Raw genomic sequence first — 25,872 nt, forward strand, 5'->3', positions numbered from 1 at the left:
TAATGTCATTAACATCAACATAATTTGTTATCAATATCTGGTTTTTAATTTAATGAAGATAATTCCCACAAATTTAATTATTTGGTTTGTGCAAATGTCAATAAAGTGAGGCTCCCCTGTGCTAGTTAGTTTTAGTTAGTTAAATTAGTTAATATCATTAACATCAACATAATTTGTTATCAATACCTGGTGCAAAAATTTATGAAGGGAATCCCCAAAAATGTAGTTATTTGGTTTGTGCAAATGGCAATAAAGTGAGGCTCCTCTGTGCTAGTTAGTTTTAGTTAGTTTAATTAGTTAATATCATTAACATCAACATAATTTGTTATCAATATCTGGTGCTAAATTTAATGAAGGGAATCCCCACAAATGTAGTTATTTGGTTTGTGCAAATGCCAATAAAGTGAGGCTCCTCTTGCTAGTTAGATTTAGTTGGTTTAGTTAGTTAATATCATTAACATCAACATAATTTGTTATCAATATCTGGTGCTAAATTTAATGAAGGGAATTCCCACAAATTTAATTATTTGGTTTGTGCAAATGCCAATAAAGTGAGGCTCCCCTGTGCTAGTTAGTTTTAGTTAGTTAGTTAAGTTAGTTAATATCATTAACATCAACATAATTTGTTATCAATACCTGGTGCAAAAATTTATGAAGGGAATCCCCAAAAATGTAGTTATTTGGTTTGTGCAAATGTCAATAAAGTGAGGCTCCTCTGTGCTAGTTAGTTTTAGTTAGTTAGTTTAGTTAGTTAATATCATTAACATCAACATAATTTGTTATCAATATCTGGTGCTAAATTTAATGAAAGGAATCCCCACAAATGTAGTTATTTGGTTTGTGCAAATGTTAATAAAGTGAGGCTCTCCTGTGTTAGTCTAGTTAGTTAGTTAGTTAGTTAAGTTAGTTAATAGCATTAAAATGAACATAATTTATTAATATCTGGTGCAAAATTTCATGAAAGGGAACCCCACAAATTTTGTTAGTTGGTTTGTGGATATGTTAATAAAGTAAATCCCCAATGTGCTTGTTAGTTAGATAATATCATTAATGTCATATTTATTTTTATTTAATATTATTACAACATTTCATGAAGAAAAACCTCACATTTATTTAGCCTATGCGAAATGTGTTACTTACTACTTTTTAGTTACATACTACCTTTAATACAAATATTGTTTTTATTAATAAAAAAAATGGTGCAAGACTTGGTGCAACAGTTTAGAAAGGGAAAGAGGCATTAAACAAGCCTCTCAGAGCTAGTTAGTTAGTTGGTTCACAGACTAAACTTAAATAGCACACACATACATTGGTGAGGGAAAAGATGATTTAATAATATAAACAACTCTCCATACTGTAATTTGTCAGCCTCTGACAGACTAATAAACTTCACACATCACCGCCACATTACACACATTCACACAGACCATTTAAATCCCCACTGGACCTCTGAATGTTCCCCAGTGTTTCACACCAACTAAATCCAACAGCACAGAGAGAAGCACCTGAGTAGACTGCTATCTACATCTGGTTTGATTGGACCTCAAATTTGAAAAACAAAAGCTGAATTGAGGAGATCAGGGTTATCATTTCAACCAGAGAGGAATCAAAGGAATCAACCCAATGATCATAGACGACAGGAAAGAAAACAAAGACGATCGACAGCTGCCAGTTAAAGACACCAGTGTCAAGCTGGCAGGCCAGGATAAAGATCCAGAGGTCCAGCATGGGGTCAAGCCCCAGGAGAAGCAGGTGAATGGAGACGGGCCCTTAAACTCCCCAACCAATGACAAAATGCTCCGAGCCGAGCTGGACTGGGCAGTACCAATGTGTGTGCACCTGCCAATTGAGATTCTGAACCATGAGCAGGCATTTCCCTTCCTGAACACCACACTTGCTGACCTCGGCATCGAAGAGTGAGTTCCGACTTATAGATGCATTTGTATGTACATTTTGGGTGATATATTCCTTTAATGTCTTGATATCTCCATGTGTACTCAGATCAGCGGTCAAGGAGCGTGTGGTGTGGGTGGACACTAAGCGCACCCGGGTGAAGGGGAAGTCTGGGAAACTGAAGGAGAAGGAGGTGACTGTGCTGGAGGTGCGTGTGAAAGCACAACACCCAGGAGAACGTCAATATCAGGAGGTTCTCTACAGCACCGAGTCTCACACCGATCGCTCCTTCTGCAAAAGCGGGGTGGACATTATCCCGTGGAGACACACACAGCCAGGTGGGGATATAGAGGAGCTAAAACAACATTTAACTGGTAAACAACATTCAATTTTACCATCTTTACCTACTTTATCAATATGTTAAATAAAATAAAACTTAAAAAAAAACTCTGCAACACTTTATTTTAAGGTGTCCTTGTTACACATTTGACTTGTACTTACTAATATAATAATAATAATTAATAACCCAGAACTCTAGAATCGCATGATTTAAACTCAACTAGAATCGCATGATTTAAACTGAACTGTAAGTTATAAAGTCAGAATTGTTTGATATAAATTTACAACTGCGAGTTACAAAGTCAGAATTGCATGATACAAACTCAGCTGTGAGTTATAAAGTCGGAATTGCGTGATATCGCCCAGCCCTAGCTGAGATTATATGGCAAAAAAAAAAAAAAAATCACGATAATTTTTTTCATATCAGTCGATATCGATAATTATCACGATAAATGTCAAATCTACAATATTATGCTTACTTTTCTTGCTAGGAGCACTTGTGCAAAGTCAAAATTTTAGGAGCACATTCTAAACAATAATCAAAACTCTTTAAAAATTAGCCTTCCTATTATGAGGTGATATTTGACTCCTCAAAGTGATTTACAGGGGAATTTTGTTTTTTTTTTTACCTTTGTTTTTACCTTTTCATATGTTTAATGAGGCTCAGGGGTGACATGAGTGCAATCAAAATCATAGATTCATGTTGAGATTAATGTTTATTCAAATATAAAATGTTTATTAAAATATAAAATTTTGAATACAGAAATATTAAAGATTTAAATAACTGAACAGATCTGCCAGCAGGTGTCGCCAAGACTCGGATTTATTTACTGAATCACATCATTCTTTTGATTCGTTCGAACGGATGGTTCATTCGGGAATAAAGCAAGTGAATGTCTTTATGAATGGGAAATTGAATCATTTCACTAGATTCGCTTGAAAACGCACGTTTCATTCATAAACGAAACACCGCTGTGTTTGAATGGAGATGCGCGCAGTTGTGACTTGTTTCAGATTACTTTTGACGACGAAATAAAGGAAAATCAGGCAATAGTGTTGTAGTCAGTCAATGTAAGTCACTTAATAATAACTTCTTGTTTATTTAACTGCTGTATTAGATCAATGTCATTTACCAACTCCCTTAAAAATTATTAAAAGCTGTCACTCATCTTAGTTCGCGATATCACAAAGCTCTATTATAATCAACGACACTGTCTATACTGTATAATCAGTCTCTTATTTACACTTTCTCTACACTTTATTTATGAAAGGATTTGTGAGATATGTCTGTGATACAATTACTCAACGTTGCAAAAACACGTAGAAACCTTTGAAGCTCCGCTGAGCGCAAACACAAATATACTGATCAGGTCAGTCGCACATGGTGCACGTACTAATTTTTAGTCGCAAATGCGTGTGAAATGGTTGCACTGTAGAGCCCTGTGGCTGTAAACGAAATACTGCGTGCGGCACCCGGAAGTGCAGGCTGCAAAATGCCTGCGCAGCGTTGTGCATAGTGCGTAAACATTATCGAGCGATTATCGAACTGTCATTATCGTTTTATCGAGGAAAAAAAAATAAAAATCTATATCGTGATAATTATCGTTATCGAATTATCGCCCAGCCCTAATCTCAGCTGCGAGTTATAAAGTCGGAACTGCAAGATTTAAACTCATCTGCGAGTTATAAAGTCGGAATTGCGTGATATAATCTCAGCTGCAGGTTCTAAAGTCGGAACAGCAAGTTATAAACTCATCTGCGAGTTATAAAGTCGGAATTGCGTGATATAATCTCAGCTGCGAGTTTTAAAGTCGGAATTGCATGATATAAACTCAGCTGTGAGTTATAAAGTCGGAATTGCATGATATAAACTCGGCTGTGAGTTATAAATCGGAATTGCGTGATATAATCTCAGCTGTGAGTTATAAAGTCGGAATTGCATGATATAAACTCAGCTGTGAGTTATAAAGTCGGAATTGCGTGATATAATCTCAGCTGCGAGTTATAAAGTCGGAACTGCAAGTTATAAACTCAGCTGTGAGTTATAAAGTCGGAATTGCATGATATAAACTCAGCTGTGAGTTATAAAGTCGGAATTGCGTGATATAATCTCAGCTGCGAGTTTTAAAGTCGGAATTGCGTGATATAATCTCAGCTGCGAGTTTTAAAGTCGGAATTGCATGATATAAACTCAGCTGTGAGTTATAAAGTCGGAATTGCATGATATAATCTCAGCTGTGAGTTATAAAGTCGGAATTGCGTGATATAATCTCAGCTGCGAGTTTTAAAGTCGGAATTGCATGATATAAACTCAGCTGTGAGTTATAAAGTCGGAATTGCATGATATAAACTCAGCTGTGAGTTATAAAGTCTGAATTGCGTGATATAATCTCAGCTGTGAGTTATAAAGTCGGAATTGCGTGATATAATCTCAGCTGCGAGTTTTAAAGTCGGAATTGCATGATATAAACTCAGCTGTGAGTTATAAAGTCGGAATTGCATAATATAATCTCAGCTGTGAGTTATAAAGTCGGAATTGCATGATATAATCTCAGCTGTGAGTTATAAAGTCGGAATTGCGTGATATAATCTCAGCTGTGAGTTATAAAGTCGGAATTGCGTGATATAATCTCAGCTGCGAGTTTTAAAGTCGGAATTGCATGATATAAACTCAGCTGTGAGTTATAAAGTCGGAATTGCATGATATAATCTCAGCTGCGAGTTATAAAGTCGGAATTGCATGATATAAACTCAGCTGTGAGTTATAAAGTCGGAATTGTGTGATATAATCTCAGCTGCAGGTTATAAAGTCAGAATTGCATGATATTAACTTGTGATTGCAAGTTATGAAGTCAGTTACGTGGCAAACTCACATTAGTGATTTATAAAATCAGAATTGCGTGATATAAACTTGCAATTGCGAGTTATGAAGTCAATTGTGGGATAAACTCACAATTGTGAGTTATAAAGTTAGAACTGCATCATATAAACTTGCAACTGTGAGTTACTAAGTCAGAGTTGCGTGATACAAACTCGCTTTTGCGAGTTATAAAATCAATTGCGTGACAAACTCACAATTGTGAGTTATAAAGTCAAAATTGTGTGATATATACTCAATTATGACTTTTCTCAGAATTGCAAATATAAACACAATTGCGAGAATAAAGTCAGAATTGTGAGAAAAAAGCTTGCAATTGCGAGTTAGTATCTCGCAATTCAGACTTTTTTTCTCAGAATTTTGATATACAATTGCGAGTTTTAAAGTTTTGAGGGGGGAAAAGACTGATATGTTCTCAAAATTGACGCTATTGTGTGTTATAAATCAGAATTGCAAAATAGAAAAAAAATCAGAATTGTGAGTTTATATCTGACTTTATAACTCACAATTGTGAGTTTGTATTATGCATCTCTAAGAAAAAAGTCAGAATTGCGAGATACTAACTTGCAATTGCAAAATAACAAGTCACATTAAACTTTTTTTTATTTTTATTGAGTGGCGGAAAGGGGCTTCCATACAAAGTTTATATATATGTACATATATATACAAACATATGAGCTGCAAATAATAGTTTTTAAATCTTCTGAAATGCCCTGTTCCATATATACATGCACTTTACATTGTATATTAAAGTCATAAAGAAACTTAAATTATTGCCTGTTAATCGACAAAATGCAGCTTAACTTGTTTTGAACCTGCAGCATAGAATTAAAGGGGACTTCTTTTATTTTTATTGATTACTATGCTATCATTAAACAAATGTAAAACACAAAACTACTGAAATTAAAACTCATTATAAAAACAAAGATATTAATAAACCCTTTAATAGTATACAAGTAATTCTAAAATAACACTGCAGTAAAATTCTCAAGGTATCTGCATATGCAGCCCAATAAAATGCAACTGCGTGACGTTTTCTGGATTTTACTGTTCAAAGCTTATTAAGATGATGGTATCTGCAGTGGCTTTTGGCTGCTCAGATTGATTTGTTCTGGCATGTGGGTAACAAAGTAATTTCTCAAACAGATTTACTAAATTAAACTAAGTAATAATTTGTCAGCACACATGAAATCTGCAAAATACAAACTGAAAAATCTACATAAACACTGAATAATCAAGAAAGAGTAACCATAAAGACCCGATTTAAATGTAACCAAACAGATTTCACAGTATGCTGTTGCAGACTTTCATTGCACAAATACTTCATCTCCACACTTAATTACAACAGTGAATTTTATCAGCAGTTTTTTCAGTCTGCCAGTTTGCATTAGGCCACAGTGTCAGGGCTTGCAGTAATATAACGCTCCATTCCTGACAGTTAGCTAACAGATGCCACCTGCAGATCAGTGAGGTGAGCTAACATAACGCTCACAGCTGCTGAGTAAGTGCGTTTGGTATTCGCACACTCAGCACTCTGTCCTTTGGGTGTGTTGAGCGTTTGATGTTGGCGCTATTTCTCAACATACCCCTTTTCCAACCTCAAAGGCTTCCGGGTTTGTGTGTAGAATTTGTCGTGGAAATCTGATGCATAGAAAAATATCCTAATACACAAACATGACAAAGAATATTTCTGCTTCCCACCAGAAAATGTACTCCAGCCGGTGGAAATGACTGTGGCTTTGGACACAATGTCAGAGTCCAAGTCCAAATGGCAGAAGACAGAAGAAAAACAAGACTTGCCAATCACAAAGTGAGTGGAAGATGTTTGACAGTGAGGCTAAAGCAATCTAACACCTTTGATGACACAGAAGACTCTTCCAATATCAATTTTTGGGCGTTTTAAACTGGTGCACAACAGTCTAAATTCTAAGCGATATGCTGTAACTAAAGGATTCATTTTACTTATTCTATGTGGCAGTGTAACTAAAGTTTTTTTGCGTAGTATGCTACAAAAAGAGGTTTTAATCTCATGCTACTTTTGTATTTTAGAATATAATTTTTGAATTTTCAGCATACATTTCTTCATCAGGGACAGCTTTACCTACACAGAATGTTAACTATATAAAGTTTCATTACTAACCCCAAACTATTATTTAATAGTTTGGTGTTAGTAAGGTTTTATACAGATTTTATATTTATCAAGGAGAAAAAATAACCAAGTAATAACCAAATAACCAGATTTCTACTTAAAAATAAATGTTTTTCTAAAACCTTCTATTTATCAAGAATCTTGAAAACAAAGTATTTTCTAAAGCAGCAAATCAGCATATTAGAATGATGAAGGATCGTGTGACACTGAAGACTGGGGTAATGATGCTGAATATTCAGCTTTCAGCATCACAAAAATAAATTGCTTAAAATGAAAAAAAAAAAAAAAAAAAAAAAAAAAAAAAACTTTTAACAATGTTACTGTTTTTACTGTATTTTTGATCAGATAAAGGCTTTTTAAAGCCCTAAAAATGTTAAAGACCCCCAAACGTTTGAACAGTAGTGTGTTTTTTGGTTTCATTTGCATGAATGATGCATAAAAGGATGTGTTAAAATGATCCAGGAATGATGTATAAACCCATACTGCAACATAAAACCCTGTACTTATAATCTGCACTTTTCTATAATAATAAAAAACATGCTTTTTCAGAAAGATTGTGTATTCTTCAAGGTTTGTACAGATACTGTACAATGAAATTCCAGGACTTTCAATTAATTTTCAAGCACTACTTTTTTGATTTTCAAGGACTTCAATCAGAGATCTCACTTATGTCTTCTATTTCAAATTCTAAAAAAAGAGAAATATATAAATAAAAATACTAATTAAAAATGGCAAAAATAAAGTGAAGCACATGCAAAGTATTAAAGTACACTACTAAAGATTTAAGTATTACAAAGTCTAGTCTACTACACTTTTATTTTAGTAAAACCATGGTTAATTTTCTTAAGGGATTTGTATTTGTGCATACTTTCACAACTGTTTTCTACTGTTTAAAAAAAAGGTTTGCAAAATCGCTCTGAAATCCTGATATGAAACAAATGATTTATGATCCACGCTATGGAAATCAGATCTAAAGGAACAGATTTGCAAACCCACTCTGAAGTTCCGATCTAAAGCAAATTATTTGCTAACCCGCTCCGAAGTTCCGAGCTAAATCAAAAGATTCGCGAAATCACTCCAAAATCCTGAAATGAAACAAATGATTTGCGATCCACACTACAAAGATCCAATCTAAAGCAAAAGATTTGCGAACCTGCTCCGAAGTTCCGATCTAAAGCTAAAGATTCACAAACCCGCTTCGAAGTTCTGATCTAAAGCAAAAGATTTGCATATCCACTCTAAAAAGTTCTGATCTAAGGCAAAGGATTTGCGAACCTACTCCCAAGTTCTGATCTCAATCCAATGATTTGCGATATGTGATCCGATTAAAGCACTTTTGAAAATGAATGTCTTTTAATTTGATCTACTACACTTTTATTATAGTAAAACCACAGTTCATTTTCTTAAGGGATTTGTGTATACTATTTATTTTTTTCTTTCCACAGCTGTACTGCCTTAATGGTTTGATGTTTTTTACTGTTTAAAAACAAAAAAGACAGAAAAAAGATGCGTGAAATCACTCTGAAATTCTGATATGAAACAAATGATTTGTGATCCGCGCTACAAAGATCTGATCTAAAGCAAAAGATTTGCGAACCCGCTCCCAAGTTCCGATCTGAATCAAATGATTCATATTACATGAAGTTCCAATCTAAATCAAATGATTTGCGATACGTGATCCGATTAGAGAGCTTTGAAACAGTGAATCATTTTGTGATGCAATGGTAACCTATTCCGAATTTTGAAAAGCTCCATTTCACCCATCTCTATACGCTTTTAAAAAACTGTTACCAGTGGTTGAAATTCGAAAATGAATGGCTTTTAAAAAAAAATCTGAAAAAAAAAAACAATTCACAAAATCACTCCAAAATCCTGATATGAAACAGACCATGCTACAAAGTTGCGATGTAAAGCAAATGATTTGCAAACCCGCTCTGAAGTTCAGATCTAAAGCAAAAGATTTGTGAACCTGCTCCAAAATTCCATTGTAAAGCGAATGATTTGTGAACCCACTCCAAAGTTCCGCTCTAAAGCAAATGATTTGCAAACCCGCTCTGAAGTTCCGATCTAAAGCTAAAGATTCATGAACCCCCTACGAAGTTCCAATTTAAAGCAAAAGATTTGTGAACCCCCTACGAAGTTCCAATTTAAAGCAAAAGATTTGTGAACCCACTCCAAAGTTCCAATTTAAAGCAAAAGATTTGTGAACCCCCTACGAAGTTCCAATTTAAAGCAAAAGATTTGTGAACCCACTCCAAAGTTCCAATTTAAAGCAAAAGATTTGTGAACCCACTCCAAAGTTCCAATTTAAAACAAAAAGATTTGTGAACCCGCTCCAAAGTTCCGCTCTAAAGCAAATGATTTGCAAACCCGCTCTGAAGTTCCGATCTAAAGCTAAAGATTCATGAACCCCCTACGAAGTTCCAATCTAAAGCAAAAGATTTGTGAACCCGCTCCAAAGTTCCGATCTAAAGCAAATGATTTGCAAACCTGCTCTGAAGTTCAAATCTAAAGCAAAAGATTTGCGAACCCGTTCCAAAGTTCCAATTTAAATCAAATGATTTGCAAACCCGCTCTGAAGTTCCGATCTGAATCAAATGACTCATATTACGTGAAGTTCCAAATCTGCGATACGTGATCCGATTAGAGAGCTTTGAAACAGTGAATCATTTTGTGATGCAATGGTAACCTATTCCGAATTTTGAAAAGCTCCATTTCACCCATCTCTATACGCTTTTAAAAAACTGTTACCAGTGGTTGAAATTCGAAAATGAATGGCTTTCAAAAAAAAAAAAAAAAATCTGAAAAAACAATTCACAAAATCACTCCAAAATCCTGATATGAAACAAATGATTCACAGACCACACTACAAAGTTGCGATGTAAAGCAAAAGACTTGCAAACCCACTCCGAAGTTCTGATCTAAAGCAAAAGATTTGCGAACCCACTTCAAAGTTCCGCTCTAAAGCGAATGATTTGCAAACCCGCTCTGAAGTTCCGATCTAAAGCAAAAGATGTGAACCTGCTTCAAAGTTCCAATTTAAAGCAAAAAGATTTGCGAACCCGCTCCAAAGTTCCGCTCTAAAGCGAATGATTTGCAAACCCGCTCTGAAGCTCCAATCTAAAGCAAAAGATTTGTGAACCCGTTCCAAAGTTCCAATTTAAAGCAAAAGATTTGCGAACCCACTCCAAAGTTCCACTCTAAAGCGAATGATTTGCAAACCCGCTCTGAAGTTCCGATCTAAAGCAAAAGATTTGTGAACCTGCTCCAAAGTTCCATTTTAAAGCAAAAGATTTGTGAACTCACTCCAAAGTTCTGCTCTAAAGCAAATGATTTGCAAACCTGCTCTGAAGTTCCGATCTAAAGCTAAAGATTCATGAACCCCCTACGAAGTTCCAATCTAAAGCAAAAGATTTGTGAACCCGCTCCAAAGTTCCGATCTAAAGCAAATGATTTGCAAACCTGCTCTGAAGTTCCGATCTAAAGCTAAAGATTCATGAACCCCCTACGAAGTTCCAATTTAAAGCAAGATTTGTGAACCCACTCCAAAGTTCCGATCTAAAGCGAATGATTTGCAAACCCGCTCTGAAGTTCCGATCTAAAGCAAAAGATTTGTGAACCCACTCCAAAGTTCCAATTTAAAGCAAATGATTTGCAAACCCGCTCTGAAGTTCCGATCTAAAGCTAAAGATTCATGAACCCCCTCCGTATTTCCAATCTAAAGCAAAAGATTAGCAAACCCGTTCTGAACTAAAGCAAAGGATCTGTGAACCCGCTTCTAAGTTACGATCTAAAGAAAAAGATTTGGAGTGCTTCAAATCAGTGAATCATTTTGCGACATAATGGTAACTGATCCAGTTTCACTCATCGCTCTGCACTTTCTAAAATCGTTACAAGCTTTGTTGAAATTCGGAAATGAATGGAGTCTTTTAATTTGATGTGGTTTTAGCAAGTGAATCGCTTAAAAATGAATGATCGAAGTCACAAGTTTGAATCAATTAGAGTGGTTCCAGCATAAATGACTCTTCACAACTTTAGCCATATATACACGACACTGTCAGTACTACTACTTGCTTATCTTGATTGTTTTCTGACATAAATTGATATAGGATGAAAAAGGTATGTTTTTTTTTTTTGAATTGCGTGTATTTTGCGTGAAAAGTTATGTGCTTATTGACAAAATTAAACATTTAGATACACTGTCTTTGATACACACTCTGTAATTTCAGCACTTTTCAAGTGCCTCTTCAGAAATATTGCAATTTTCAAGGGACTTCCAAGCCTTAAAAGTCAAATTTAAAGTAGTTCACTATCTGTACATTTTTGTTCCCTTGTCATCCAAGATTTTCATGTCTTTCTTTCTACAGTCATAAGAAAATTATGTTTTTTAAGAAAAACATTTCAGGATTTTTCTCCATATAATGGACTTCTATGGTGCCCCCGAGTTTGAACTTCCAAAATGTAGCTTCAAAGGTCTCTAAACGATCTCAGGCAAGGAAAGAAGGGTCTTAATTAGCAAAACGATCGGTTATTTTACTCAAAAAAAATTTTTTTTTAAATTTATATACTTTTTAACCTCAAATGCCAAATGCTTGTCTTGTCTAGCTCTGTGTGTACTCTGTGTAGAGATTAACAAGTATATAAGTTGTAAATGTTTTTAGAAAATAACCGATCATTTCGCTAGATAAGACCTTTCTTCCTCAGCTGGGATCATTTAGAGCCCTTTGAAGCGCCATTTAAACTGCATTTTGGAAGTTCAAACTCGGGGCACCATAGAAGTCCATTATATGGAGAGAAAAAAAACTATTTCTTTACGACTGAAGACAGACATGAACATCTTGGATGACAAGGGGGTGAGTACATTATCTATAAAGTTTTGTTCTGAAAGTGAACTACTCCTTTAAGCACCTTGTATGAACTCTGATTCTTAAACCAATTCTGGAAAACAGAAAAACAGAAACAACAAATGAATTCATAGAAATATATTTCTTTCACTACAAGGGCAATTCAAAGCTTCACACTCAAATATTAAGCCATAATTTCATGGAATATTCAAAACAGATGGAAAAGCAGAAGATTCATTGAGACTTACAGAAAAAAAATAAATGAAAAAAGACAACTCAATAAAACAAAGTAAAAGTGACAAGAGGCGTAAGTGGACATTGCAATAAATTAAGAGAAAATAGTCTCAAAGGCTCTGCTGCACTACAGAAAGCTGAGAGCATACTCAGCTAACTGAATCAGCCCATTTCTAATAGAATAAAAAAAATCTGTTATCAGTTTGGCTGGCTTTCACAAGAGTGGAAGGCCTTGTGAAAGGGGATACTTAGGATAAGAAATGGGTGCTATGATTGAGTGACAGCCATGGTCATTTTGTTCCTCTGTTCATCTGGAAGTGACATTACCGCACTCTGAAATTCTTGGGTGTGATGCTGTGCTAGACCTCTCAGCAGCATGAGAAGGGCGTTTTGTGTTTCTAAAAAGAATAAATATGCGTGAATATATAAATTACTGTCATTTGTAATGTAAAACAAAAATATTCCAGTCAAATAAACACTTTCTCACCATTATCAACATCCTTCATGCCCAGTAGATGAGCAGCAGCAGATATTATTGGCTTGAGATGACTAACAACCTGGAGTGAGAAATAAAACACAGTCAGTGCATTGATAGGACACAATTTAATAAGGTGCTGTGAGCTGAGCATGCTGGGAGTGAAAATGAGCTTGTACCAGCACAGGGTTGTGTGAGTAGAGGAAGGTCAGACAGCTATAGATGGTTTTGTTCTCCTCCATGTCCTCCTTCAGAGGGAGACAAGCCACAAGAGCAGGAAAGACCTGCGAGAAAAGGGTAAATAGGTATTATAACCCAATACACTTGTCATATCAAACACTTAATAAAAAGAGTAAATGTAATAGTATAGATAAAGGTTCAGATATACTTCAGACAAAATTCAAGAATGAACTGGTGTGACTCGTTTCGAGATTGTTTTGGAAGTTTGAAACCGTTTACCAAAGTAAACGTACTTAATTTCTTCAGCTATAGAAATAAACATGACGCTACTTGACTGGAGTTCAGAATTCAAGAGTTGCAAAAATATCTACATCTCTATGACCAGATGCTTTCCTAACTGCTGTTTTCTCACCGCTGTGTTTATTTTATTATTGAGAGGTTAAGCGTGCAGCACAGTATAACACTGCTTTGGTATATAAAACTTCTTTTTACCATCTATGAATGCAAAAATAATGCAAGTATATTGGGCCTTAAAGAAACGGTTCACCCAAAAATTAAAATGTTCTTAAAATGTACACACCCTTAGGTCATGCAAGACTTTTTGTTTGTTTCTTTATTGCATTACTTGCTTATCAATAGATCCTCTGCAGTTAATGGGTGCTATCAAAATGAGTGTTAAAACAGCTGATAAAAACAAAAACAAAAACTTGCAATTCTGACTTTCTCGTAAATGGGAGTTTATATCTTTATATTTTATACAGTCCAATTTTGAGATTAAAAAAAAAAATCTGTAAGAGATATGTTTTCAGAATTGCGAGTTTATCTCAGAATTCTGACTCGACTTGCAATTTTGAGAAAAACAATCTCAATATGGTGACATGCCAATCAGCTTATCAACTCCAAAGGTTTCCTGAGCCTTCAAAATGGTCTCTCAGTTTGGTTCACTAGGCTAGACAATCATGGGGAAGACTGCTGATCTGACAGTTGTCCAGAAGGCAATCGTTGACACCCTTTACAAGGAGGGTAAGCCACAAACATTCATTGCCAAAGAATCTGGCTGTTCACAGAGTGCTGTATCCAAGCATGTTAACAGAAAGTTGAGTGGAAAGAAAAAGATGCACAACCAACCGAAAGAACTTCAGCCTTGAGAGGCTTGTCAAGCAAAATCGATTCAAGAATTTGGGTGAACTTCACAAGGAATGGACTGAGGCTGGGGTCAAGACATCAAGAGCCACCACACACACACACACGTGTCAGGAATTTGACTACAGTTGTCGTAATCCTCTTGTTAAGCCACTCCTGAACCACAGACAACGTCAGAGGCATCTTACCTGGGCTAAGGAGAAGAGGAAATGGACTGTTGCCCAGTGGTCCAAAGTCCTCTTTCAGATGAGAGCAAGTTTTGTATTTCATTTGGAAACCAAAGTCCAGAGTCTGGAGGAAGGGTGGAGAAGCTCATAGTTGCTTGAAGTCCAGTTTTAAGTTTCCACAGTCTGTGATGAATTGGGGTGCAATGTCATCTCCTGGTGTTGGTCCACTGTGTTTTTTGAAAACCAAAGTCACTGCACCCGTTTACCAAGACATTTTAGATCACTTCATGCTTCCTTCTGCTGACCAGCTTTTTAAAGATGCTGGTTTCATTTTCCAGCAGGATTTGGCACGTGCCCACACTGCCAAAAGTTAGTTAAATGACCATGGTGTTGGTGTGCTTGACTGGCCAGCAAACTCACCAGACCTGAACCCCACAGAGAATCTATGGGGTATTGTCAAGAGGAAAATGAGAAACAAGAGACCAAAAAATGCAGATGAGCTGAAGGCCACTGTCAAAGAAACCTGGGTTTCCATACCACCTCAGCAGTGCCACAGACTGATCACCTCCATGCCACACCGAATTGAGGCAGTAATTAAAGCAAAAGTACAAAAGCTTTATAACTTCAAATTGCGAGTTCATATCACGTAATTCTGAGAAAAAAAAAGTCTGAATTACTAGTTTATATCCTACAATTCTGACATTATAACTTGCAATTGCGAGTTTATGTCACGTAATGTCAAGCTTATATTAAACAAATCTAACAAAAAAGTCTGAATTGGAAGTTCATATCTCAAAATTCTGACTATATAGCTCACAATTGCGAGTTTATATCATGTTATTCTTAGAAAAAAAGTCTGAATTTCAAACTTATATTAAGCAAATCTGAAAAAAGACAATTCTGTCTTTATTGTGAGAAAAAAAGGAGAACTGTGAGATAAAAAGTCGCAATTACCTTTTAATTTTTTTTTTTTTTTATCCATTAATTAACGTCTGGTGAAGCGAAAAGCATGTTTGTGATAAATCCACCAAAACATTTTTTTTTTACTTCAAACCATTGCTTTCAGCTAAAATAAATCCTTTATCCACAATATTGCTTTCTCCAGTGAAAAAGTTGTCATGTCTGAATCAGATGACAGATCAAGCACCATTTAAAAGTGAAACCATCCAAAACAGCTCTCAAAAAAATGTTGGTGGATACTGACAACAGTAGATTGACTTTCATTGGAGGAAGTGTTATTATGGATTTTGTTCAGAAGCGAGAGTTAAATTCATGGATTTGTGTCTTGCAAACACACAGCTTTTCACTTCACAAAATATTAATTTAGTTGTGAAGTCGAGTGGATTATTGTGATATTTTCTCATTCTGATAGCACCCATGCACTGCAAAGAATCTATTAGTGAGCAAGTGATGTAGTGCAACAATTCTCAAAGCTGTTCTGATGAAAAAAACTAACCCATTTACATATTGGATGGTCTGAGTGGGTACATTTAACAAATTTTCCTTTTCTGCTAAACTGTTCTTCAAATATGAACAATAGAAGTAACCTGCTCAAGTGGGACACCCTCAACATGGTTCATGATCATCCTACACAGGGCAGCACAGAGGTTGTCAATCACTCTTAGGTCAGACTCTTTAGAAAGTAGGTTGGAGAAGAGGGAGAGCATCATTGGAAAATCACTGAAGCACAGCGGTTAAGGTTCACAGAGTCGAGGAGATTAGAGAACATGTTAACATGCACACAGGGATCTATGAAGGATACGAGGCAATGATGGGTCCGGCGGCCTGTGCAAGCACTCCCAGTGCAAACACACTGTTATTGCGCACCTCTGCATCACTGTCCCTCACTCCAGCCACAAGCACCGGCAACAGCCGATTGGACAGCCGGCCAGCAACTGCCCTGCCTCCAGTCACACCTGCCAATGAGTGCAATGTTTCTCCAATCGTACCAATAGAGAAAGAGCGGTCTGCCTCCGTGCATGAAGATTTCTAAAAAACAGTGAAGAGTAATGATTGAAATGCTCATGAAATGCAAACCAATAATGGCAATGCATTTAATTTATTAAAAATTGCTTCAATTTTACCAAAAGACAATATGACTGTTATTTTTTATTTAGTACTGACCTGAATAATATATTTTACATGACAGACGTTTATATTACACAAGAGAAAATAACAGTTGAATTTATAAAAATGAACAGTTGAACTGAATTCTGTTCTTCAGCAAAGTCCTTCAGCTCCCACTGATTCTTTATTTTTTAAGCATTTTTGTGTTTTTGAACCCTTTCCAACAATGATTCTATGATTTTGAGACCCATCTTTTCACACTGAGGACAACTGAGGGACTCATATGCAACTATTAATGAAGGTTCAAACGCTCACTGATGCTCCAAAAGGATACACAAATCATTAAGAGCCAGGGGGTAAAAACTTTTGAAACAGAATGAAGATGTCAATTTTTCTTATTTCACCTAAATTTTGTTTCCCAAAAGACAAAATAAGTTACATTTACCCTGATCTTCAAACTCAAAAAGTTTTCACCCCCTGCTTTTAATGCATTGTGTTTCCTTCTGAAGCACGAGTGAGTGTTTGAACCTTAGTTGTCCTGGGTGTGAAAATATGGATCTCAAAATCATAAAGTCATTGTTGGAAAGGGTTCAAATACACAAAAATGCTGAAAAACCAAAGAATCTGTGGGATTTGAAGGACTTTTTCTGAAGAACAGCAGGCAGTTTAACTGTTCATTTTTATAAATTCAATGGTTGAAATAGCCTTTGCATCTCACATGAACAGAGGGACTCATGAACAATTATCACAGTGGATAATTCAGTATTCAGTGTTTCCCCTAGGTTTACAGATTTTTTTTGGGGGGGGGGGGGGGGTACATAACTTTTTTCCCGGTACTTTAGCCTACTTTGTGTAATAACAAAACCATTTATTTTAGTGAAAAAATAAGTCCAAAACTATCTATTTCAACATTTTGAACAAAAGGGCCCTACAATCTTTTGCTTTTTAAAAATTATTTTTTTTTTCTTTTTTTTAGAAATTCTTGTTTAAATTTTTCTGATAATCAACTGAAAGCATAAACATTTATTTATTTTCAATCAAATGATAAATAAACCCTTTTCATTTTTGGCAAACAAACAGAGGTTTACTGTTAAAATCAATACATGGAAGAAAAATTATATTCAGTTAAAAACGTTTCAATAATAATTGTAGTACTTTTTTCTACAATGAAGTGGTTAATCTTGTAATATTTATCTTTTATCATATATATTGTTTTATGTAAATTATTTAAATAGGAATATATAAAAAAACCTACATTATACTGTACAAAAGTAATACAAGACTAATATTGATCTGTTTCATGTTAAACAGTACTTTTATTTTGACAGGTTGCCGTGAAGTTTCTATGTGTATACAGTATGATATGATGCTAGTTTTCTCAAATGAAATGGTAAAATTGGCAAGCAGTGACACTCACAGCAGCTATGGAGATTGAGTTTATCTGTTCATGTGAGATGCAAAGGCCATAAATTACCGGAAGCCTCACGTGTGCTTCAGTATGCTTGTAGTAAAAAAAACGCGTCTCCGCCATTCATACATACAGAGAGGAAAACGGAACATGCAGGATTCAGATTGAAACGGTCTTTTTGCGTTTCTGTTTTCACAGACACTAGTCCATATCGTGATTGGAATTAAGTGACATACCAACTTTTGATTTATTCAACCAAAAATTTAAGAATTCCATGGTATTCCGTGCTATAATAATTTCCATTTATATGAATGGAGTCCGCGATCCAGTCCGTGTTTTCGCGGAAGACAAACTGTAAGCGCACGATCACGTAGAGACAGAAATGACATGCCATCGTGTAAATAAGATAAATAACATACGGCTATTTAGTTTGTTTAATAAAATCCATTGTACCTGTTCCATAGAAAAGATAACCTTAAATTACTTCTATTGTGATCTGGAACTGTATCGAAAATAAAATGAACTTGAAGTTCGGGGGGGGGGGGGGGGGTATTAAAAATAAAGTGTATGTAAACTTTTGAACAGGGTCATTTTGCATGATCCCTCTTATTTTGGTAAGCCAATTAACATTTGGCAGATTCTGCAAGGTGTATGCAAACTTTTGCCTTCAACTATACATCCTTCATCAGTGAACATTGAATTAGACAATGAAAAACTCACAGCTTTGCTTATGATGAGGGGCAGCAAGTCATTAAGGTGAGGGTAGAAAGTTTCAGCTGGTACAGCCGAGGCTAAAACAGGAATCCCTTCTCCGGCAAACTCCTGCAGCATGGCATCAAACTCCGCCTGAGACACAAACGCTCAATTATTCCACTTGGTCACAGTCTTTTTAGGTAAATTGTGTCGTTGCTGGCAGCGAACTGTGACTAAATCATAAAAACTGTGAAATCATCTTAAACACCTGCTGCTCGTCGTCATCTGCTTCATCCCCACCTACATCCTGACACACAGTCTGAGCGAGACAGAAAGAGAAAATAAGATCACAAGCATAAAAAACAACCACCCACCCCCTTATGACTGCAGACTTATGTAACACCTTGAAGTGAGAATAAGCAGCTGAATTCATTTGATTACTTAACACCTATTTTCTTGACACAGTAAAAGCCTTGTGCTTGGCTTAAATGGGTTTTGAGAGGATAAGTGTATGCAGTCTTTATAGGGACAGTTCACCCTTAAATGAAAATTCTGTTATCGTTTAATTCGCCTCAAAATCTGTATGAGTTTCTTTCTTCTGTTAAAGGCAAAAGAAGATATTTTGATGAATAATCGTAACCAAACAGTTGATGGATCCCAGTGACTTCCTTTATTAGGAAAAAACAAACCATGGAAGTCAATGAAAACCATCATCTGTCATTTTAGCTGGTCTAGACAGAAACTTTACAAGGAATTTACAGATTTACGACATTATATCTCGTCAACTGTAGGGCTTGAAGAGTGCTTGAATCCTGACCTTTTTCTTTAGCACATCTTTAATGGTGTTACTTATTTCGGCCAGTATCCCTGGAGCTTGTAGCGCCTCCCCCTGACAGGATTTGATGACAGCATTCATGGACTCTAGTATGGCCATCACCACTTGTCTCTCACGGTCCTGTCTCACCGCCTCCAGAAAACAAGGCAAAACCACCTGCAACAGCTTATGCAGAGCTGGAGAGATATAAAGAGACATACAGGATCTGATCAAAGGATTCAGGATCATTAAAAACCACAAGTTCTTTAACCTTCACACTAATTGCAGCTCATTTAACTAAAGGAGGAAGGGAAACGATAAAGAGCGAATGAACGAATGAATGACTGAATGGCAGGGGCCGAAAGGCATCAATGAAAGCAGAGTTAAAAGTTAATCTTCTTGTCAAATGAAGCTGCTTCTAATTCTTCCTGGGAGACGTCAATAATGAGACAGAGAATGGATGAAAGGAAGCAGAGAGTGACGCGAATATAAAAGAGTGTTTGCGAAAAACCAGAGAGATACAGACGAGTACTAGAGGTGGGTGATTTGAGCAAAATTAATAGCAACAAAATTTTTTTTGACAAAATAGTTATTTTGCTTTGGAAATTCCTTAATGTTTCATCAATTAAAAATAAGCATTACTACATATGCAAATAATTAGTAATTCTATCTCATTTAAATGTTTCTTTTTTTGAAACTTGATTGACACTAACCAAAATATATTATTTAATTCCAATGACAGTTATTTATATTATAAATTGATATTTTAATGGAGAAATGGTAATATCTGTAATTTTCTAGACATTACATATTAGTAAAGTTCAGGGATGTAACGGTATTATCAATACTGTGGTGTCGTGATAGCAAAAGTCTTTCAGGCAAAAAAGTGTAGTTTTTAAATTATATTTAAACTTCTTATTCTTACATAAAATGTACTAAACAGGCCAAACTAGCATTAGAATGCAATTTCATTAAAGCACAGATGGAAAAAATTCAAAGATATGCTTTTTGTTGTAGGTGTTAAATAATAGTGCAAATACCCGTAATTTGATAAGTGCAAATGTTAATAAATCACGTTGCGTGATTCATTTTAATACTCTTCTCCCATCTTGTAAAAACGAAACTCCTACAAATTCATATTCAAGAAGGCCAGGCACAAAAATATCTGCGTCCATGTCTTTTCAGCGGATTAACATTAATACTTACTTGATTAATTATTATTAACTGTTAATTTCTAATCACGATTGATTATTTATGAAAATTTAAAATAAAAATAAGCAAATAATACTGGAAACCCGTATGTGCAACAGTTAAAAGTGTAGACTATACAGGGCTTGCAAAATCTATTGTGTTTTCCAGTCGGGCAACCAAAATGCTCTACTGGACTGCCCGATGGGCTATCTTAAAGTAGAGGGCTCCTGCGAGTCCTTAAAAACTCCTCAATTTAGTTGTATCAAATTTAAGGCCATAAAAAGGTGTAAATATGTTAAACAGTAAAAGAAGAGGCTTAAGTATAATTTTAAGAGGTCTTACAGTTGGGGACGGAAAGACGAGAATCGCGATAGGGCTGGATAAAACTTTAAAAGGCAATGATGTCACTGAATAAATATGCACGCTGCACATTTCAAAGTTAAAATGCAGCACTGATGTCTTTATATGAATGTTTCTGAAGGGAACCAACTGTCCTCAGAAACGCCTCATTGGCATTTTCATTTCATGCCTGGTGAAACAGCGTTAATGCTGCTTTGTGTACAGCCGTTACTAGGGAAACCGTAATATTTCAACGCTCATAAAGTGCCACCTCGTGACAGAGAATTAATTTGCACGTCCAAATTTTCAGCTGTTTTTAGTCAGATTGTTGCAAATATCGACCTATGTTTTTATGCAGCAAACACAGAGTTGTAAATGTGAAAGAATGTGCTTTCTAAAAATCTAAACAATTAAGACAGTTATATTTATGTTTTAAATAAATATAATACATTATATACTTGATTTATCTCTTTTAATGGTATAAAGGCTGAATTGCCATTGTATAAGATTTTTTGTTTTTGTGAAAACCTGTATCTGAACTGTAAATCATGTCATTGTATGGCTTAATGTTACCGTACATTGTCCAACCCCACTCAGACTGTTCATTTTAGTTGTGCAGCTCTTAAAAGGATCATAAATTGCCTTAAATTGATATTTAAAAATTCTGCATACACTGTAAATAGTCAAATAAAATTAATTCCTTGATATTTGTGTATTGAAAGTATTTTTGATTGACATTTAGACTCCTATCTAATTTTCTATATTCAAAAAAATAACAATAATTTGGGCTAGTTAAATTAATTTTCGGGCTACCTAAATCTGAAGTGTACCTGCCCGAAGGGCTACCAGAGATTTAGAAATTTTGCGAGCCCTGCTATAGTTTTAGCATCACTGAGGTACGAACCATACAGCAGAATCTCTACTAGCTGACACATTTCTATCATCACACAGTATGCTGTCATACACCCAGACCTATTGTGCAGTTAGTGTGAATGTACCCTGGTGGTTGGCCTCCGTTGGGTTTTCTTTCCATACTTTGTGCTGAGCTCGGCAGAAATGGCCCATGGCGCCAAAGGCAGCTCTCCTCACATCCTCATGTGGGAACTGATGGATTCACATTCACAAAAGAGCACAAACATTATTAACACATCAGCATTACACACCAGCACCCATGAAACCACACAAAGCACCAGTCACTCACATCACGGAGCTCATACACCTGCTGGAAGCTAGACTCCAGGAAGGGCTGAAACGCCACTCTGAGAAACAGAAATATATTTTTATATAAAATATTATTAGCCAGTTTATTAAAAGATTAGTTCACTCCAGAATTTAAATTCTGATCATTTAATCACCCCAATGTCATCCAAGATGTTCGTGTCTTTCTTTCTTCAGTTGAAAAGAAATGAAGGTTAAGGATGACATTTTAGGATTTTTCTCCATATAGTGGACTTTAAAGGGATAGTTTGAGCATTTAAGACAAAGTTGTATGCAATCCTTATCAGCACTATAGTGTATACACACTGACCCACACTGCGTTCACCTCCCTGGTCAGAGTTCTGGCCGCTGGAAGTTTTTCAAGAAAGTAGTCACGGTTAGTTTCCGGGGCCTCAAAACTGTGCGTTTTTACGTGAAAAAAAGATATGTGTTTCAAAGCTTGATTAATTTACATCACAAAAAACACTCCTAACAAAAATCATACCTCAGTTTTAATCGGCACTATATTCTTTCCGTTTCCATCAATCCGCGCTGCTGTCAGTTCGCACGTTCCGATCAGCTGTTGATAGCGCGACTCGCTGACAACATGTCTGACTACGAAACTTCTGATGATGAAACCAATTTTAGCACAATGTCAGACAGAACAGACGATATATATATATATTTATATTAGACCTCGTTTCACGTGATTTCCACAGGAGTCTAAACATCAGATTGTTTACTGTACAGTTTAGACATGAGATCTCCAGTCCTCGTGAGCTACTGTCTTGCTGGTTTTAGTTTTTCTCTGATGCAACACACCTGACTCAAATCAACGGGTTATTAGCAGGCTTGTACAGATAGTCTCATTTGAGAAAGGTGTCCTGTCATAGGAAAACATCGCGCTGCAGGAATGTAGCTCACGATGACCGGAGTTGGAGATACCTGGTTTAGACCTACCTGTATGTATGTGACTTCAAGCACACTTATAAACACGATGATACCGACACACGTTCCGCATAGTTACAGACAATAACAAATATAGCAAAGCATCATATTTTGTTGTGTTATATAGATTCAATTAAATTCATTAGTTATGACATTTGCCGATTTTCTCACCACATAGACAGTCGATTATTGTCGATGCCATCACTGCCCCGGTTAGAATATTCTCAGTGTAACGTTAGCCTAAAAACCGCCGTTAGCTTCAAAATAAACCTGTCGTATGCGACATAAAGTTAGTAAATAGAGCTTACCCGTGGTACTGGTACAGCAGAACTCTTTAAAATCCATTTTTTGATTTTTCCTCCTTAGTTGGGGATGTAATCGTCTTCGCTGAAGTGAGCACTGCACACACGAAAATCCTTGATACTGGATATTTTAGCTCCCGCAGAGTAGCCGATGGCAACCAGCCAAAGCTGTCTCATAACTATATCAGAAACAGGAAAACGATGGAATCTGAACGGCGATCCCTGCACATTCTTGTGGTTACAACCTGGGAATTTACAAGTTCGCACCATTGTTAATTTTCTACTTTTTACGTCGTTGTCATTCGAGTGTGTAATGGAACAGCTGATCGGAACGTGCGAACTGACAGCAGCGCGGATTGATGGAAACGGAAAGAATATAGTGCCGATTAAAACTGAGGTATGATTTTTGTCAGGAGTGTTTTTTGTGATGTAAATTAATCAAGCTTTGAAACGCATATCTTTTTTTCACGTAAAAACGCACAGTTTTGAGGCCCCAGAAACTAACCGTGACTACTTTCTTGAAAAACTTCCAGCGGCCAGAACTCTGACCAGGGAGGTGAACGCAGTGTGGGTCAGTGTGTATACACTATAGTGCTGATAAGGATTGCATACAACTTTATGTCTTAAATGCTCGAACTATCCCTTTAATGGGGATCAGTAGGTTGAAGGTCCAAATTGCAGTTTCCTTGCAGCTTCAAAGGATCACAAATGCTCGTCTTGCACTAGCTCTACATCCACGACTTTACACATTATGCAAACATATTGGTAAGGTCGCACATAACATGGGCACTGCAGCAACAAAGCAAATGAGCAAAGAAAGTCAAATGCCCTTTACAAAAAAAAGTAGGAATGCACTGAATGTTCGGCACCCAAAATTATTGGCCGAAAATAGCAAAAAAAGGCACGCACTAATATAGCAAACATGCGGGCAGTGTGGAAGCATTTAAAACTGTCCAGGAAAAAAAAAAAACGCAAAAACCATTATAAGCACCGACAGAATAGGGTAGTTGTTGCTGGTTACTTTATCATGACTGAAACCATGAAATGGCCTTAAAAAATAAAAATGGCAAAAATCATGATTAACAAAAACATGAAAAAACTTTTTTGTTAATCGGCCTTCGGCCCAGTGTGTAATTTTGTTAGGCTTCAGCTTCGGCTTGGAATTTTCATTTCGGTGGATCCCTATATAAAAGTCAAATGCCCTTTACAAAAAAAGGTAAAACAACAATGTCGGGCAATTTTGAAGTTTCACCCTACCTTTTTGAACTGAAGTTAATAGGTGAAGAACTAAGTAAGTGTGAACTTTCCGGCATGATTATGTAATAGTCGTAGATGTGCATCATAGAGATGCAAGACGAGCATTTGTGGTTAAAAAGAATATAATTTTTTTTTGTTGTTGTTAGAAAATGATAAATCGTTTCGAGACCCTTACTCCTCGGCTGGGATCATTTAGAGACCTTTGAAGCTGCATTGAAACTGCAATTTGGAGCTTTAACCCGCTAATCCATATTGAAGTCCACTATATGGAGAAAAATCCTGAAACCTTTTCCTCAAAAACCTTCATTTCTTTTTAACTGAAGAAAAACAAATGGGAAAGACATGGGGGGGTATATGAGTAAATTATCAGGAAATTTATCAAAAACTTCTAGCTCAACATTATATCCTGCACAAAAATACATAATTATTTAAGAGTACTTTGTTATAAAGGCTGTCTTTGATGCAGTCAAACCAGTCTAAGAAACTGAGCGTTAAACTACTGTTAAAAAATCTGGGGTTTGAACGATTTTTTTTAATAATTTGGAAAGAAATCTCTTATGCTCACCATTTACAATAATACAGAAAATACGGTAATGTTGTGAAATATTACTACAACTTAAAACAGTTTTCAATTTTAGTATTCTTAAAATGTAATGTATTCCTGTGATGGCAAAGCTGAATTTTCACCAGACATTACTCTAATCTTTAATGTCACATGATCCTTCAGAAATCATTCTAATATGCTGATTTGCTGCTTAAAAAAACATTTCTTGTTATTAATCAATCAATTTATCCTTGCTGGATAAAAGTACGAATTTCTTTGAAATACAAAAATCCACTAAACCTAGACTAGTCACTGTAGCGTATCTACACTTAACAAGCCTCTAGTTTGTAAATGCAAATGCATCAGCATTCATGCAATATGTAAAACATGCTTCATTACCCTGTGTTGAAGGCGATTTCACCCAAAGCATCACAAGCATCTTCTTTCTCATCTATGTAAGCATTTTCCACACTGAATCTGTGAGAACGGAAGGAATCCTGATTAGAGCTCTTACATAAGAAAAAACTAAAGAGACAGATGAAAGAGAGAATCAGATCCATACCCTGCAACATCTCTGTCATCAACCTCAGTCTCTCCCTCTTCATCCAAAATAGCATCGCCCTCTTCACCTTCTTCATCAGCATCATCATCATCCAGGAGCACAAACTGTTTATCTTCCCCTAAATGAGCCTGTGGAGTAGACAAGTATATTACAATACCTTTCATGTTGGATGGTGCACAGATGATATGAGAGAAAAGTCCTTACTGACCGTCACACCCTCCGTGGATCTGAGTGACAGCAACATCACG

At 36.0% G+C, this 25,872-nt stretch overlaps 2 protein-coding genes across 2 annotated transcripts in view; one reads left to right on the forward strand and one right to left on the reverse strand.

The window, feature by feature from the left end:
- The first annotated feature begins 1,623 nt into the window (after positions 1–1,623).
- Positions 1,624–7,227, forward strand: LOC141300173 (uncharacterized). Its single transcript, XM_073830506.1, has 4 exons — positions 1,624–1,916; positions 2,002–2,231; positions 3,034–3,036; positions 6,815–7,227. The coding sequence occupies exons 1-4, from the start codon at positions 1,624–1,626 to the stop codon at positions 6,922–6,924; spliced, it is 636 nt and encodes a 211-aa protein (XP_073686607.1). The 3' UTR covers positions 6,925–7,227.
- Positions 7,228–12,226: 4,999 nt separating this feature from the next.
- Positions 12,227–25,872, reverse strand: part of ipo4 (importin 4) — a 21,290-nt gene continuing 7,644 nt past the window's right edge. The window contains exons 14-26 of the mRNA XM_073830543.1: positions 25,833–25,865; positions 25,625–25,752; positions 25,462–25,539; positions 22,016–22,073; positions 21,813–21,918; positions 19,288–19,481; positions 18,739–18,789; positions 18,498–18,623; positions 16,065–16,291; positions 15,850–15,982; positions 12,992–13,096; positions 12,825–12,894; positions 12,227–12,735 (exon numbers count right to left, since the gene is read on the reverse strand). Coding sequence (XP_073686644.1) covers positions 12,605–12,735; positions 12,825–12,894; positions 12,992–13,096; positions 15,850–15,982; positions 16,065–16,291; positions 18,498–18,623; positions 18,739–18,789; positions 19,288–19,481; positions 21,813–21,918; positions 22,016–22,073; positions 25,462–25,539; positions 25,625–25,752; positions 25,833–25,865 — 1,440 coding nt within the window. The 3' untranslated portion in view covers positions 12,227–12,604. The remainder of the gene's footprint in view (positions 12,736–12,824; positions 12,895–12,991; positions 13,097–15,849; positions 15,983–16,064; positions 16,292–18,497; positions 18,624–18,738; positions 18,790–19,287; positions 19,482–21,812; positions 21,919–22,015; positions 22,074–25,461; positions 25,540–25,624; positions 25,753–25,832; positions 25,866–25,872) is intronic.

Source organism: Garra rufa, chromosome 24 (genome assembly GCF_049309525.1).
Source record: "Garra rufa chromosome 24, GarRuf1.0, whole genome shotgun sequence".
Lineage (NCBI taxonomy): Eukaryota > Metazoa > Chordata > Actinopteri > Cypriniformes > Cyprinidae > Garra > Garra rufa.

Excerpts from the sequence above, each read along its gene's own strand:
- LOC141300173 (XM_073830506.1), top strand. The coding sequence starts at position 1,624 with ATGATCATAGACGACAGGAAAGAAAACAAAGACGATCGACAGCTGCCA. Across the intron at positions 1,917-2,001 it reads GCTGACCTCGGCATCGAAGA|ATCAGCGGTCAAGGAGCGTG; the intron begins GTGAGTTCCGAC and ends ATGTGTACTCAG.